The sequence below is a fragment of the Grus americana genome, chromosome 4 (genome assembly GCF_028858705.1).
Source record: "Grus americana isolate bGruAme1 chromosome 4, bGruAme1.mat, whole genome shotgun sequence".
In the NCBI taxonomy this organism is placed as follows: domain Eukaryota; kingdom Metazoa; phylum Chordata; class Aves; order Gruiformes; family Gruidae; genus Grus; species Grus americana.
In genome coordinates this window covers 48,105,752-48,122,866 of record NC_072855.1, presented here as the reverse complement: position 1 = coordinate 48,122,866, position 17,115 = coordinate 48,105,752, and the positions used below count along the sequence as shown (strand labels likewise).

The window sequence follows — 17,115 nt, the reverse complement described above, 5'->3', positions numbered from 1 at the left end:
TCGAAATCCAGTCACCAAGTATCACAAAACTTCTTGTCAGAACATGCAAAGCAGGGAAAATAAGTAAGCTATTGTACCACCTCCGTTGCATGTTGCTTGTCTTTGATCATTCCCATATACAGCTTGTGGCATGCTGAAAGACATGTTTTCTTTCTGTCTTGTCCAGATTGCTTGTTAGCTACATGAGTTGATCTCTTTCTTCAGCAGTTAAAAACCAAATCAAACCACCTTATTTAAAGGAAAAGTTTAAAATCTAGCAGTTCAGTTCATATTGTAATTAAAGCTTTTTACCAGGAAGCAATATCTTTGTTTGCCAAGGGCATGGATAAGTAGTAAAGGGAAAAGGGTGATCTCAAATGATGAATTGAGACATTTGAAAATAATGTGGAGGAACAGAACAAGCTTCTCCATGATGCAAATTCTCCTATTAATTCATAGCGCTGAGGCTTATGTTTGACAAGTTGGGCCTGCTGCAGGACCTTTTGCCTGCGTACGTTGGTACTTCATAATGTTTTAGCAAAGCTGCTCCTAGCTTTCTGCATCTTGAAGAGCTTGTGATCATGGGGAGGCTGGTTTAGGAATTGTTGAAACAAAATATTTGTTTCAGATTTTTTAGTGGTTATTGAGACACACCGCGATCTGGAGACTCAGTAGCAAAGTCTGACTCAGTATTTATAAATAAAGAGCAAGCCAGGTTTATCTGGATGTTTAAAGTTACACAACCACACAGTATTGTGTAGGCCTTAGATTTTTTCATGAAGGATTTATTATGTCATCAGTGGGATCCCCTTGTGCAGAGATATGATAATTAAAACCAATGCTTGAAATAAACTTTCTGTTGACATAGCTTCCGCCCCCACCCCCATCTTTCAACTTGCTTTTGTGGGGCAGGCGTTTGGAGAGGGGTGCTAGCCCCTGAACTGCCACAGACGGCAAATCTTGTGCTGATCTGATTAGGATCTTGGTGCTGTTCTCTGAGGGACCCGTTTGGACTTCTTCCTGTTTTTCTGAAAAGCAAGGACAGCGAGTATCTTTAGTTTGTGTAGCATCTGCTGCAATTTTTTTCTCTGATAGCTCACAGAGTAAGAGTTGCTAAGTAGGTCCCTATGGATTTTGTATTGATTTGTTTTGCAGTGGCGTGGCTGCTCTTAAAGGTTTATGCCTTCTGCCAGATGCTTATTCTTCACCTCTTGGTTATGCTTATGCAGCTGTGAATTGGAGCACTGAAAAGTAAAAGATTTTGGATTTTAGGTAGATGAGTTTATAGTTGCATCATTACAGCTATGAGATGATGAAACTAGAGCAAGGGTGTGGATTGAGAAGTATTGTTTTAACAAGGTTTATAAGTGGAGAAATTTTTAATGGGACTTCACCTTTGTCGAGAGCACTGTGGAAGCTTTACTGAGAGGGCAGGTTTGGGTTGTTTTTTTTTTTTTCCCTTCCATAAGAAAAGCTGGAACGATGCAGTTTTATTTTTTATCAGTATTTTCCCAGTAGTCAGGTTCTGAAGTTTTGAATTACCTATAATCAATTCTATTTTGACAAAATGAGATGTTTATTCTTGGCATAACAATACTGGAAGATTAGGGTTTTTATTAAAGTAATGAAGAATTTGACCTATGCAGTTTAAGGAGAAAGATCATAATTTATTGATGATTCTGATGCCTTTTGTTGATTTCATAGCATGCATAAAATGAGGAGACTGGAGATGAGCAACTCCAGCATGTTAATCAGTCATGTTCAATCTCAGGCAAGAGCTGCTAATATGTTTCGTACAATTAGCCCCCTTGCACGTTTTGCGTTTTGTATCGTTCTGATGTACGCATTGCTACTGAAGGGATAGGAATGTGAAGGATATGTTACCTGCTGAAGAAGAGAAGGCACGTATGCAATCAAAACCTTGGCAACAGTTTTATCAGATAGGAAATGGCGTATCAGTGAGTGAGTCAAAGAGAAACCTTTCTGATGTAACCTTAGTATAAATGGATTCAGCTTGGATTTTCTTTCATTTTTTTCATCTACGTCTTTGGTAAAACACCTGCAACTGTGCTGTCTGTTTTAGATAAGGTGAATTAATGCTTGTTTACATTTTGCTTTATAGTAGCCTGAATTAAATGTTAATTAAAGTAACTTGTAACAGTGAGGTCTTTTTCATCTGAGGAATGATGAGTCTGCAAACCACAACCCTCAGAAGCCATAAGGAGTGTCCCATCTCACCAGCACGTTGTCTGCCATAGGCAGTGTGACTGGGGGGATCTTGGCTGGAGATCAGGTTTAGTATTGACACTACAGGGCTTAAGGGAGGCAGAAGCAATTTTGGTGATCCTTGGTGACATTGAAGAGTGTCTGGCATTCAGTATGACAGGGATATATGCTCAAACCATAAGGCCATAGAGAATTGTCACAGCATGATATAATATTTTTAATAGATAGGGACCTGAAATATCAAGTTCTTAAAAGATCTTGCAGTTGTTAGTGTAACTATTGACAGTACTGTGAGCATTGTAATTCAGTAGCTTGGGGAAACAACCAGTTTACTTCCTTTCCACAGTCTCGTTTTGTGACAGTTACTTTCACCATTTTATTGTTAATTGTCGCGCTTACCTTATTTCTCATGACATTGCTTTCTGGTGGCTTATTTTTTTGTATTCTTAGGCTTTGCAAGGGATACTTTAACAGGAAACAGTATTATAGCTGCTGTTCCTTCTGAGACTGAGAGCAGGATGGTGTCACCTTGTACTGCAACAAAGAGTAAACAGAATCTTTTTAGAGAAGGATACAGGATGGACTTTTTATGCTGTTCCCTGTGCTCATGTCAAGATACACGTGAGCAACAGAGACTTGGGGAGAGTTTCTGGCAATTTTTTTTCCTCCCACTAAACATTGCATTGGGCCAGTGTTATTTAAGATGGAAGGGATTAGTTGATGTTTCATTCCTTAAATCTCTGCCCTAGGATTGATAAGAGGAGGGATTTTCACTTCCCATGATTCATGTATTGAGCCAGGGGAAGAATTTAGAAGTCAGTACATCTGAACTCTCCTTTGGCAGCTAGTTGGGTTGTTTTTTTTTTTTTTTTTAAATACAACAAAAACTAACCAACCAACCAAAAAAAAGCAGCAACCAAAACCTCAGGAATGAACTTGTCAAAATAGAGTGAATGCACATATACCAAATTGTTTGTACTTATGAGCATTGAAATATGAAAAGAGAAAGGATTTCTGGATTCCTTTTATTTAAAAAAAAGAAAAAAGACTCGAAGAATGCTATATTAGGAAATGCTTTTGTTAGGAATGCACATTGTTTGAAAATTGTTAATGGAAAAAAATAATCATATTGGTGAGTAATCTGGCTTGAAGCCTCCTGGACTTGTTTGACAACATAACTAAAAGGAGACAACCTTATTTGTTCAGAGTGCACACAGAAAATTTTGAATTTTAACCATCAGAAAGTTCTTTCAAGATGCAGCTTCATTTATTTCTATCCTTTTAGACAGATATACTTTTCCTCCTCAAATACTGTGACTGGACTGCTGCATGGAAGGTGGCTGAATAGAGACTGAGACCACTGACTGAAGCACAAGAAGCTTCTGCTGTCCACATTGTTTCAGCCTGAGCAGCCTCGTCCTTAATCCAATTGACTCAATTGTCAGTGCATTTCCACGCAGTTCAGAGATTGATTCTGGACTGCAAGTAGGTGCAATTGCTCAGAGGTGGCTGGCTTGAAGTTCTCAATCCTGAACTGAGGTACAAATCCATGGCGATGACAGATGTTGCGTGAGAGGTAACAGGCCTGACGGTGCTTGGAGTCGGGTGACGTTGCTGAAGATGCCGGATGAAATGTGCACCCTGGCTGGTGCTTTGAATCAGCCAGGAAGTGCCTGCGGGACCTAGTGCTGTACTTCATAGCAGTGTCCTCAGTAGATGGTGTATCAGCCTTTAAGACAGCTCCTTACACACCTCAGATCTCTGTTTCAATTTTCAGCCTCTGTTGATGGTTTTGAATGCAGGGTCTCACTGCTTTTTCTCCTTGTGGCAGTGATGGGCTATCCCTAGAGGTACATATGCAATACCTTTGGAATCCCTGGCCTAATGCTTTTCATAGAACTGTTTATTTTTTGGGTGCAAGATTTTCACATTATGATCAATTGAATAGCTGTAGTAATTCATTATTCAGAATGTTTTTAAAAATACTTTTTTCATTTATTGAACATAAAGGACCTGCATGCATAAAGTGTCGTAAGGTTTATCACGATCTTACGCTTTGCTGAAGTACCTTTTAGAAAAGCTTAGGGCTATCTTTTTAGTATGAATTTTATGAATGTTAGGGAATAGATAGCGTAGTTAAAGAATTGTCCTCTAAATCCAGAGAAATACATAAGTACTTTTGCAACTAATGCATGTGACTTGTGTTAGCATTATTTATTTAAACATTTTTCTGTAGTATGTATGCTTACAATTTAATTTTATTAGATTGCAGAAAAAGTAATAAATTGTCCCTTTCCAGGAAAAATAAAAGTCTAATTGCCGAAGAGTTGTCTCTTTTAATGCCCGTTGTGATATACAGGCAGGATTCCAATGTGTTGACTACGCAATTACAGCAGTTGTCCCATGTCCAGACTGGGCCTTGCTTTTTCCCTCATATCTGAGGGCATCTCGTTAGCTTTCTACTTTCTTTATTCTTTCTTGGATCGGCCTGACCATTTTGATAATCTGCAGCCCCAGTCTGCTGGGTGATTCCATTCCTTCTGGCTGCCTTCTCTTACGTCATAATGACTTCTCCCACCAGAGGCAATTAGTGACCCCTCCCTATTTTCAGCCTGCAGCATTTCAGAGACATGCACATTTTCTTTGGAAATAAAGGACGAGACACAAAGAAATGGCCAACTATGAAGCTGGTATGGTATGACTAGCTAACTTCACACCATCCAGTGGGAGCTGTAGCAGTAAGAAGTATCCTAAAAGCAAGCAGCTGAGAATTTACATCATTTAAACACTGAGAATATGTTGATTATATCTATGCTTATTTGTTTGTTGATCCTGTAAAGCTTATTCCCTGGATCAGTCACCCAGAAGATATTAATAAAGTTTTATTTGAAGCAGTCCAGGTGTTTTGTTACCTCTTTGCATCTTGCATTTTAAAAATGTTGATGTCTTGAAATGAGACTGAATTTAGTGAGTCCTAAAATGTCCAGCAGAGAATACTCTTCTAATGCTGTAACTTATTAGAGCCTTCTGGAATTATGTTTAATGGCATGCTAAAAAACCCTGGAGGGTATGCTTAGTTACTGCTGTCATGGCAGACTTCTAAAAATATGGTGCTCTGGAGGCTTCTGTTAGAATTAAGCAACCTCATAATTTGGTGTTCATTAGTTGAATTTCATGCTTTTTCTTTTACTAGCTGTTAATATGTAACTAGATGGATGGCAACTGTGAAGTGTAGGTTTTCCTTTCCTGCCTTCTTGATGAGCAAAAGCTAAAACTGGCATGATTTAAGACCAATTTTTTTTTTTTTAAAAAAGCTGGCTCTGTAGTAACTGTGAAGATTATAAAGTAGATTTGAAGGAAGAATTCTATTACATTAAAAAGGATGTACTGTTACTGTGTCCTAGTAGTGTATATTATGTATTCATTCTGATATAATGCAGGAAAAAATACTGGTGTTTTCTGTGAAAAACTGAATTTTTTTGGGTAATGTCATCATACAGTTTACCTTTCCTTTTCGAAGAGGCTTGCATACTGGCTGCTGGTTTCATTTCTGCCATTGCAATGAAACTGTTGATGTCAAATGCAAAGAAATTGGGAATAAATGTGGGACTCTCGCTCCAGAAGCCCGGTCAAATCTGGCACAGATTTGGCCCAGCATGTCTCCCCATGCCCCAGAATAGGCATGGCAGGTGTGAGTGACAGTTCAGATATCAGCAGAAACTAGCACCCTGAGAAAGTTTAAGGGCTTAGATATTCTGCGCTGTCTGGCAAACCTGTAAGTTTGCCTCTACTGTAAGGCCCAGGAGCTTCCAGCCCGGGGATAAAGTGGAGACAATGCTACTGTCAAAGCTGGATTTGATGGAAACAGTGAGTTGTAATCTTATTTAATTCGAACTTTGACTTTCACCTTAAAATCTTGTCATTCAGTTAATATAGCATATTTTATTTCAGAAAATCAGCATGCATGCAGAAATAAAAATACTAGCATGCAATTATATGTCTCACATCATAGCATTTTCCTCTTCTGAAAGGAATTAAATAAAAACAATAAAAAAAAGAGTATAAAACCAAAATGTGTGAAGATAGTTTGAAACAGGGAGGCTTTAGAGGAAAGATCTTTTTCGTCATAGTCGAGCAGCTCATTATTGTTGAACTCGTGGTAGTTCCATCAAAGACTGTTCTTTGCATCAGGAATTCGAGATGGCTTGGTTATCTGTCTGAGCATTACTTAAAAACAATGAACTTGGCATAAAGAGTGAATATGCAAGAGTGCTGTCAGAACTCTGAAATTTGATAGATGTGTGTTACTGAGGCTTTTTATTTTACTGATAATATCTCAGTGTAGAACTTGGGCTGTTTTTGAAGTCTGTGGAATAAAGTTTTGATTTGTTTTTTGTAGTCTTTAGGCAGGACTTGAGCTCAGGGAGTATCTGATGAATATTTGTTTTAACTTGGGACTCTCTGTGCTTAGTCCCTGAAGGCATTGTCAATGTACAGCCCGGCTGGTTAGGATAGCAATCTTTAAAAGCCTTTTAGGGAAAAATTAGAACTTTTCTTCTTTCTCTCTCTTTCTTCCAAGGGAAAATATTTTTCAATATTCTTTGTGCCTTGAACAGACCTGTTAATGATCACCTTGGACTTTGGAGGTTTAGTAAATACACCAATGTGAAGTAACGAGCATCTTTTGTATCCAGATATTAATTTTTTCTATAGTTCTGTCAGTCATGCGAATACCTTTTTGCTCTCTCAACTTTCCCTATTAGATTGCTTGCATTTGTGAACCAACGTTGAAGAATGAGGCATTTCAGGGTGGGGTTTTTTGTTTTGGTTTGGTTTTTTGGTTGATTTGGCCTACTTGATATTTGTATTTGAGTAGACAGCCATCTGTCCCTCAGATCGTGCCAATTATGCCAACTCTGAAAGCAGCCAGAGAAATTCAGTTCGTTCTTTCAGCCTGCACAACTGTTTCTTTCACCTTTCGTCTATTAAGGAGATTGGCCTGGAGTGTTATTTTTCTGTTGCCTAACTAGTACTTACCAAATGGTATTGCAAATGAATGAAGCAAAACCAAAAGCTCATGGCAAGACATGTCTTAAGTAAACTTTAGATTTGCCATAAGAGTTAAGTTAAAAAGATAGAAAATAATTGAATTAAAAGCTACTTTTAATGTAGAGGGGTTTACTACATAGTAATAATCTTTTTAAAATAACTGCAGCTACCAATGTAAGGTTTGTACATGGATAGGTGAAGGTTCCAGTGGAGGGGGAATTCCTCATTTGTTTCTTCTGGATACCCTGCCCATTTTCTTTTCTTTATCCAAAAGCAATTTCAGGAAGAAGGACTCATTTCATACTCAATATGACCTGAGAATAGAGCCAAGCCTAATTTATTATGTGATGTTTTAGTCTCACTCTCATGTGTTAGCATGATAAATAAATTGGAATTATAGGCCTAAATGTAATCTTGAAACACAACATGCATTGTGTTTGTGGGAGGGGCAAGTATATCAGTAGTACCCAAATGAATGCTCTAGGAAAACATATAAATACTGCTTATGAGTGCAGAGATCTAACTTCAGAATTATTTTTTTTTTTGAGAATCTTTATAGTGCTTTGTCAGACAATTGTATGGAGAGTCAGATATTTGTTTAGTTAGTCCCCTGAAAAAAACTTCACTTACTTAGCTTGAGTGTTTCATACTTTTTTAATCACTGACATCAGTTACAATCCAAAACTAAAAAATACCCACTCGTTACCTCTTCAATACTTCTTAAAAAAGATAGAACTTACACACTGGCAGAATTAATATCATGATATTTTGGAACAAGTATTGTTCACTTAAAAGAATCAGTGTACCAGCCCTTCATTTCAAATAGCAAATATAACTTGGTTTGGGTCTCCTTTTTCTCTGGAAAATTATTTTTATTCCCTACCTTCTCTCAAGTTCTTGAACTGAGTCTTTAAAAAATTGCATTAAAAATGATGTAATCTTTTTATGGTAAAACTTGTAGCATGCATAAAGAGAAGAGAGTTCTTGTGCTGAACATTTCTCCAGTATACCTATAATGTAGTATTTAAGGAAAAAAATATTCTCGTGAGTACAGAAATATGGTGGGCCTTAACTGTCTCTTCTCTTTTCCTATCCATTTTATGGTGTTCTCCTGCTGAAAAAATCTTGTTGTCTATTCTTCGATTTCAGAGTTAAAAATTCTTATTCTATATTGCTTTAATCTCTACTCTTGTTCTTACCTGTATTTATTGAACCATTGCAGTCTCCCAGTTACTTCTCTCATGCTCTTCCTAATTCCCAGCAAACACGATTCCCTACTTCATATTGCTGAAGTGACTTGTAATGACTTGGGGTAAGACATTGCATGCTTCATTTCCCTTCTTTTAAAGAAAAAGGTCTTACAGTTGTATTTACATACCAAGTGTGTGTTTGCTGTCTGTGCTTCACCAAGAGTACATCACATCCCTGACTAAAGCCCTAGTGAACCTGGGACCTGCTCCTACTGTAGTTCAGTTCGCCGAATGGGTTATATGCCAAAAACAGCATTTCATGAGTGGCATCCTGAGAGCAGAGCAGAAGTGACAATACTGCAGTTCACAGTAGTACCCTCTACTTGGCTGTGAGCATAATTAGCTAACTTAAAAGTTTACTTCAGTGTATTTGGAGGCCTTGGCAAGTATGTATTTGGGACTGTATATGTAAAAGAAGTAGTTGTATGCTTACTTTGTGTAGTACTTTAGAAAGCAATTCTGCACATTGATGTGGGTTGGTTTTGGTTTTTTTTTTTTCCTCCTTTAAGTTTTATTGCTTTAGTCAACAGCGATTGCTAAGCAGTTTCTTTTAGTATGTTCTGTGCCTTTCTTTTTAACACAACAGATCTGTTTTCAATATTTTCAGATTGTTCTTGGGCTGTTAATCTTTGTATTTTTACTCTATATATTATTAGTCTGCTTTCTGGCTTCAAATTTTTTTGTCTTTCTTTAAAATCTATAGGAATGCTTTGAAGTACTTTCTCTCCATGCCTTCTGTCAATTCCATTTAAGTTTTTCAGTGGTGGGTTAAGTTTAACATAGGAAAGAAATACACCCATCTACTGCAACTGTCGCCCTAAAACTCTTGAACTGCTTTTGTTTAAGCTAAAAGCAAACAAGCCTTTGCCTCTGGCCTGAAACAAAGCATAGTGAGCTTCAAACCCAAAGTAAACAACTCTGCAAAGTTACAAACAATTAAAAAAAAAGTATGTCTTATTCTTCTGTAGTGCCACAGCAAGTGGTGCTCGCAATAACAGTAGTTTTTAATACCCTTTTTGGTTGAGTGTTTTGGCTGAAAGAAAACTGAGTGTATGATATTTCTCTTTAAGACCATAATGACAGTGGGATAACAGCTGTGAATGCTCTTGGTGGTTAGCGTATGAGACCTCGGTTTGATTCTTGTCCAGTGTACATACTAGGGTCTGTGTTTGCATGGCATGTTTGTAGGTATTTTAATGTGCTGGGGAGACAAGCTACATGTTTGGTGGGATATTGTTGGTTAGAGTGGTTAAGAATGAGGAACCAGAAGGAGTATGACCAACAAAAACTTTTGCTGGAGAATAAAAATCCAGTCGTGTAGAGCTAGGACAGTATGAGGCAGGTTTTGAGAAGGAAGAGAACTGAAACCTGCTACTGTTATGTGCCAAGGTTGAACGTTCCTGTTCCATATGTACATCACCAACTTGCCAAAGTAGAATCCTAATAATAATGCGTGCATAGTATATTATAAATTACCTGTGTACATCTAATCTCTATTCTTTGGTACAAAACAGACCGCAAGGCCTGTGATGGAACTGATGGTTATCATCAGTGTGTAGCACTTAGCAAATGCAAACCACTGCACAAATGTGTAGCTAAACATTGTGAGAGACCGTTGCAAAGTAAGAAAGAACGTCCCTTTGGGGGATTTTGGATTGAATTACTGTCAAAGCTAGGCCAGTGGTCAGTTAATAGACTGCAGTAGCCTGTAAAATTAAAGGAACTGTATCCCAACTCTCCTGTTTTATAGATGCTAGTTAGTTACTTCAGTAATCTGTCTTCTTGCAGGCTCCCACCATGTTTTGCAAACACTGAAAACGCTCTTGTGGAGCATTTTAATTATTTAGTCTCCCCGCCTTTGAGCAGCTCTCCCTTAGATGATGTTTTTCCAGCTTTCTTGCATCTTGCTTAATCATGTGCTGATTTGGAGCAGCCAAAGAGACTGGAGACACAAAACTTTCTAGTACAGTAGAATATCTCTTTCTGTACTTGTTTCCCACACCTGGTCAGTTACAGTTGTGGCAGAAGGCTGTTCATGTGTCAGACCAGACATCTCTCTTAAGAAACATAGAGTGCAGACAATAAGTAGCTTTTTCTCCAGATCAGTCTCACTGCTATTGGCAGGAGTCAGATTTTTCTCAGGGTGGTTAATGTTCCTTGAGAAATTATTTGCCAGTTCCCTTGAAAAATGTCCCAGGATTGCTCCAAGGATTGAAATCTTCCATCTGCTACTGTACTCCTTTGCAATCAGGCTTTTCTACAGCTGGTGAGTGGGAAAGTCAGTCCCTGTATTTGGCCAGATGTGATCCTCTGCTGTCATGCATACGCAACAATTGCAAATACTGCTTTTTTTACTTGTAATGCCCAATAACCTATCATCTGCCATTTACTCTTACCTCTCAATTAAGTATTGTATCATCTGTATTTATTCTTCCTCTGACTCCTTTATCCTTGCTGGCTGTCTTTCCTTCTTTCATGTACAGTTATTTTCAGCTGTGTTCCCTCCTCTTTATCCAAGCCTTCCTGCTTCTCCCATCATCATAGATTCCTTGCACAGACCCTGGCCATCTGTCCCTCACCCTTTGCATCCTTGTCCTAAGTTTGTCTTTTTTCAATATCTCACCTCCTTCTGCTATTTCTTTTCATATCCTCATCTTTTATTTGTTGTCATGGGAATACCCATTGTGACTTCTAAATCATACACAAAGAGCTGTGGTTTCATTTTGTAAATTCTCGATTTTGAAGACGGAATTAAAAAAAAACAACCAAAACCAAGAAATTAAAATCTGTGAGAAAGCAAAATCTTGAATAAAATTGTATAAAAATCATCATTGCTTTTAGACAGAGGAAGATGTTCTAATCTTTTAACCTCATGGTATGGCAATCTTGCATGTTATGTAGGTCAGAATCTCAGAAATGTCTGTAGTTCTCAGTGTTTGTCATTATTGTTGCTTTCATGATTAAATGCTGTGGAATATAGAGGACCAAGAAAATAATAAGATGCCATACTGGGAAAATACGCTTCCTAGCTGGAAACCAGCTTTTATAATTTTATTGCAGTTCCCTGAGAGCTCCTTCTGTGCTTCCATTTTAGAGAATACAGAAACATTTTTAAATAACTTTGTGAATATGAAAAGAGAAAGCGATGCCTTTTTGGCTTCTCTTGCAGAAAGCATGGGCTTATTCTTTGCACTTGTGATATATGGGCCTAGTTATCTAGGCTTCTCTGCTTCCTCTGCGAGTTTCGTTCCAGAGAAGTTCTTTGTTCAGAGATACCGAACAATGTGTGCTCTGGCGCTTGTCTTCCCTGGGCTTCATGAACTGCAAACTGCACCTAAGTACTTGTCCTCTTCTGAACTGTATACTTCTGTTTATGGCATAATGTAGGGACTATTACACTTAATTTTTTAAGAATTTTGTGGAAAGCCTAGAAAGAGTACTGTTTAACTACCCACCAAAATTAAGATGTTGGTGTACTTCAAGCCACATACTGAAACCTACACTGCCTCTGTGGTTGCTTGCACTGAGAGCATGGAGTAAACAGCTGGATATATTTTTCCCCAAATTATATATGTCTTACCATTAATGTAATTTCTATATAAATGAAAGGAAAACTAACATTCTTTCTGAAAGGAGACCTTCTTGTCTGTATGTATGCTCACACATGCACGAACACATACTTATCCAGAGAGTAATTAATTTTTAAAAATTGAGCTATAAAAGCAACCCCTAAACCCAGTGAGCTGCTGTTGGGCTGGGTCCTAATTTATATGGACCACCAGTATGGAGTTTCTTTTTACGTTGTGGCTGATCTCTAAGACTTGGCAGTAAGCTCTGCCTGATACGTATCATGCATTCGCATTTAATATGTATTTCTGAAAATACAGACTGAACACGAGTTTAAATAGAGATTGAGAAGTGATTATAGCTCCAAAACAGTTCTCTTTGCATTGTGTGAATGTGATTTAGGTGTTTCAGCTGCACAAGAATATAAACGATATGATTAAATTATTAAGGCTAGGGATTGCAAGAAATGACTTGGAATGCTTTCCCACTCAGTGGGATCCTCAGTGAGAAAGGGAACGTAGAAGTCAAGGTTTCATGTGAGGGTTTTTGGGGGAAGGCAGAATGAAACCTGGGTTTTCACAACCACCTGCATCATCTTCATGATTAGCCTGATATACTAGTTTTCTACCTGACTGGTGCTCAGAACATCTTAAAGCTAAACCAAAGAGTGAGTACTTACAAAGCATACTGTTGTTTCTTCTTTTTTTTTTTTTTTCAAGTGCTGGTTTCAAATGCAGTAACTAGTTTCCAAACTATATTTTATTAGATTTTTCTTTCTTTTTTTTTTATTCTCATTCATGTCATTTAATATTTCAAGGTGCTTTGGCTAATGCCAAAGTATTGTGTCCCTGAGGAGTGAGTCATACATCCTGCTCAGCTTAAGAGTTCCCAAAGTGTCTCTGGAAAACTTGCAACTTAACTGGAAGGGCCTGGTTCAAGATGGGCGGCAGGTTAATGGAGAGAGATCTGTCTTTACGAGTGATTCCTCCTGGAGTAACAGGAAAATGGAGGGAGCATTCACACCAGCCTGGTGAGATGTGACTTCTGTGAGATTCCTCTGCCTCAGGCCTGAAGGAAGGGAACTCTGAAGTCTAGCAGTGCGAGTGCAGCACAGAAAAAGGGGCCATGGCTTTATGTGCCTTTGAGCTATAGAGGCTTCTATTCACCAGTATGCAAAAAGGGATTGGGGCCATGCCAATGGCATACCAGACTTTGGGAAGACTGATATCAGCAGATGAGCAGGTGGATCTACTACAGCTTTTGTCACTGCTTCCGTTGAATAGGGAGAGCTGGAAAAGGACCAAAGGATATCATCTAATCTAAAGCCTCCATGTCATGGAGTCCTTTGCACAGAGATGCCAGGTTATGGTATGAAATAGGATTTTGGTCTTATGCTGAAGAGGCAGTACATAACAAGATTATGTGCCATGGGAGTGAAAATTTCTTAGACTTTAAGTTGCTTCCTGTAATTATTTTCTGTGGTTCAGAGCCTCAGACTTATGTTTGGGTGCTTTTGTATTTATTTTGTGTTTATTTTTGTTACGCAAGTTAAACATAAATATAAATTTATATACTTAAAATGTATATCCACCTGTTTATTTAAATACATTTTTATGTATACACATTTCATACGTATGTTTAATATATGTTACTAAAATAGGTTGATCTTGTTCTTTGTTTCCTTTATCAGTTTGCTGAAAGCAGTCAGAAAAAAGAGGCTTTACAAAAAAGCATTGAGAAATCAAAAATTGGCCGTGAAGATACTGTAAGTTGCTTTGGGGGGGGAGGCACTCCTACCATTAAATAGGACTACAAGTATGTGTGGTTTGTAAAGACTAATGTAGTCAGTGGAAATCCATTAAGAATTCTAAATACTGGAGATGAGAAAGGGACAGAAAAAAATCAGATATTAGATTATTCCTTAGCTGGTCATGCACTAATGAGTAAAATATTGACAACTGGCTGCTCCAAGGCTGAGAAAATGTGTGACTGCCTGAAGTCTGGTAATCTTCCAGGCTTTTTCAGATTTAGATATCTTAACACTTGAACTACCCAGAGGTATGTACCAAAGTTGCCAATAGTTGCTGAACTGCCAAATCTAGTAACTGCAAACTTGGGTGTTGGGGTTTTTTTTTCTTCTTATTTATAATCTACATTTCTAAATTACTATTCTGAGCAGCCATCTAAGCTTGGTGCTCTTTGTATGCTGAAGCTGTTAACTCTGCAAAATAATATTTAGGCTTCATATTTGCCATATGTATGAAGTAGCATATTAGAAATACTTTGTATGGTATTCCAAGTTGCTGATTTGTTTTGAGATGCTCAGTCTGAAGTGGTTTAAATGTCCAATAAATAAATGCATAAACAGGGATGGCTAGAAGCTTTCAGGTGGAATTGAATTTTGTAGGAAAGTGTCAAATCTTAAAATCCAAAATGTTTTGTAGAAACGCTCTGGGTTTGTCTGTAATCAGGGAATCGCAGGCAGAATTCTCATGCAGTTGTGCTTGTCAGGTTTCCAAATGGACTGTTTGAGACTTGGGCTTCTCCACCTTCCACGGTGCTGGAAACCCTTTTCTGGCTGATGCCTCCAACATTTTGGTTCCAGATTATACATCAGGAAAAAGTCCCAAGAAATCTAGATCACGATGTAGGTCTCTGAGCAGCTAGCCTCCATACTCCAGCATCTGGAAGCTTTTGATATCCAATTTGCATTTTCAGAATGTGCTGAATCCAGACTGTTGGCAAAAGCACTGGGAATATGGAAGTTTGAGGGGTCAAAAAAACCCCAAACAAACGCAAAATACCTCAGACTGCTGGGCTGCCCTGGAGATTGCCATTGGCTAAAAACCTGGTTTACAAACTCATGCTTTCTGACTTTTTCAGGCTACCCAGTGCCCTAGCATGAGTTCTTTGAATATCAGCCAGTTACAGTGTTTGGCTGTAACTACAAACTGAATTAGAAGTATGTGCTGAGTTGGCTATGGAGGTGCTCATGTTGAGTCAGTGTCTGCAGATACTTATTGATCAACAGAATATTTGAGGTCGATATTGTATACTCTCCCAGTAGACTACTATGTCATAAATATCTGAATTAATTTTTGAGACCACTGCTTTTAAATAGTGTGGAAAAAAAGGAGGAGAAAAATAAATTCAGAGAGTGTTCATACACAGCATCCTGATTTGTGGAAGTGTGAACTGCAGGTTTTTCCATAATGCTGTCTTTAATTACAAGACATCGTTTAACCTTTAAGCCCAACAATTAAGAGATCCGTTTGGAGTTTGTCAAACCACATGAAGTTCAAAGGTTGTAGAAAATTTGTTCTTTTGTTTATCCATTTTGGCCTTGATTTTTTTTTTCCTTCCAGTTTGTACTTGATGTCGTTTAGTGTCCCTGAGATTTTATGTGTGCATAAAATGCTCAACTGGTTCATTGACAGAAAGCAATAGTGAAAACAGCTTTTAAATTTACATCTTTTTAGCTTTTGAAAAATGTTCTGGTTTTTATTTTTATATTTTTTTTATATCTCCCAACATACTTTGAATCCTCAGGCAGAACGTGCAGCCCTAATAGAGGAACTTGCTGCCCTTCGGCAGAAAAAAGAGCAGCTGAAGTCAGAAATAGACAAATACAGAGAATGTGATCCAGATGTCGTTGAAGAAATGCGTAAGTTGTATATTGTTTAAAGTGAAACAGGTATCTTTCTACTTACTTTGACTTGTCTATTTAGAACATAAGCATTTCTTTAGAGGCACTTATTTGTCACTTGTACCTAAGTATGGATTACACTGTTGACTTACTGTTTGTACTGTCTCTCACATGCTGGGTTTTGGTCAGAGTTTCTAATTATAATGGAATACGAGGAATGATGAGTGACGTTAATACTTAATACAGAATTGGGCACTGAAATGTACTTAATATTCTGATCGTTAGCATGAAAAATGAAAAGCATGCATGAAATTTTATTGAATTTTCTCTACTTCAACTTCCATGTTTTATTTATTAGGCTCCTACATTGCTACCCAAACACCACTGCATATTCAGCTGCAGAATGCCAAAATGCCATTACAGAGTGATGAGGAACAGGCACAGACCTTTTTCTAAGATACCTGAGTGTGCTGAGAGAAAGCCAGGAACAAAACAGCGTTGGCAGCACACCCCAAAATTGGGCAGATATTATTTATTTTGAGGGGCTGTGACATTTTTTGCCAGCTGCATTATCTTTCCCCAAGGATGTAATGGTATGCCAGGGAATAAGCAAACTCGAGACCTGAGGTTAGTTACTGTGCTGTAAATCCCTCGCTGTGTGCTCTCCTGAGGACAAGTAACAGACACGTTCCAGCTGATTCCAGCTGTAAACATGAATGAGGTTAGGCAGATACCATTTGTAGTGCCAGGTATTTTAACTGCTGAGATACCCTTATAGTGGGCATTGCACTTGAATGATTTGAGGAGCCTCCCTTTTGAAGCAGTTGCAGTGAACATGTTCCTAAATATGAGGCATAAGGGGGCAAATTACAGCTTGAATGCTAGGGCAAACTGCATTAGCTGACAACACAGAGACTAAGGTCCTGAAAAGAGGGAAAGGGAAAGAGAAAGAAATGTAATTGTTAGTTACTTCAGTTATGCCCTCTTTTTTTTTTTTTTTTTTTTTTTTTTTTTAGTGTGTGGAAGCTCCACGTGAGCTTCTGCAATGGAGGGATGAGCATTTAAGGGAGTTGGTGAGGTTAGCCTTGTTGGGCTATCTGTAGGATTCCCAGGAGAATACACAGTAGTGTTTTGAAAATAATTTGTCCCTGACCTTCAATTAAAAAGTTTCTGCTTTGTTATATATTTCATCAGTCATTGTTGCACTGGCAGTGCACATTGTTGCTGGCAATGTGTAAATGAATAAATGGTGATATCAATTTTGGGGACTTAATGTCTTTGTCAAAGCTGAATGGAATTTTACAGGCTTTGGGGGGGTGGGGAAGAAAAAAGGGTTGGGGCGGTATTTCTCTTGTTCCAGAGTGTGGGGAAGTACAAAGACAAAACAAGATGCAGGAA

General features: G+C 38.1%; 1 protein-coding gene across 2 annotated transcripts in view; it reads left to right on the top strand.

Annotated features, from left to right (window-relative positions):
• Window positions 1–17,115, top strand: part of MND1 (meiotic nuclear divisions 1) — a 42,311-nt gene that overhangs the window by 8,311 nt on the left and 16,885 nt on the right. For both annotated transcript variants that reach the window (XM_054825620.1, XM_054825619.1), the window contains exons 5-6: window positions 13,762–13,836; window positions 15,621–15,735. In XM_054825620.1, the coding sequence (XP_054681595.1) occupies window positions 13,762–13,836; window positions 15,621–15,735 (190 nt within the window). The remainder of the gene's footprint in view (window positions 1–13,761; window positions 13,837–15,620; window positions 15,736–17,115) is intronic.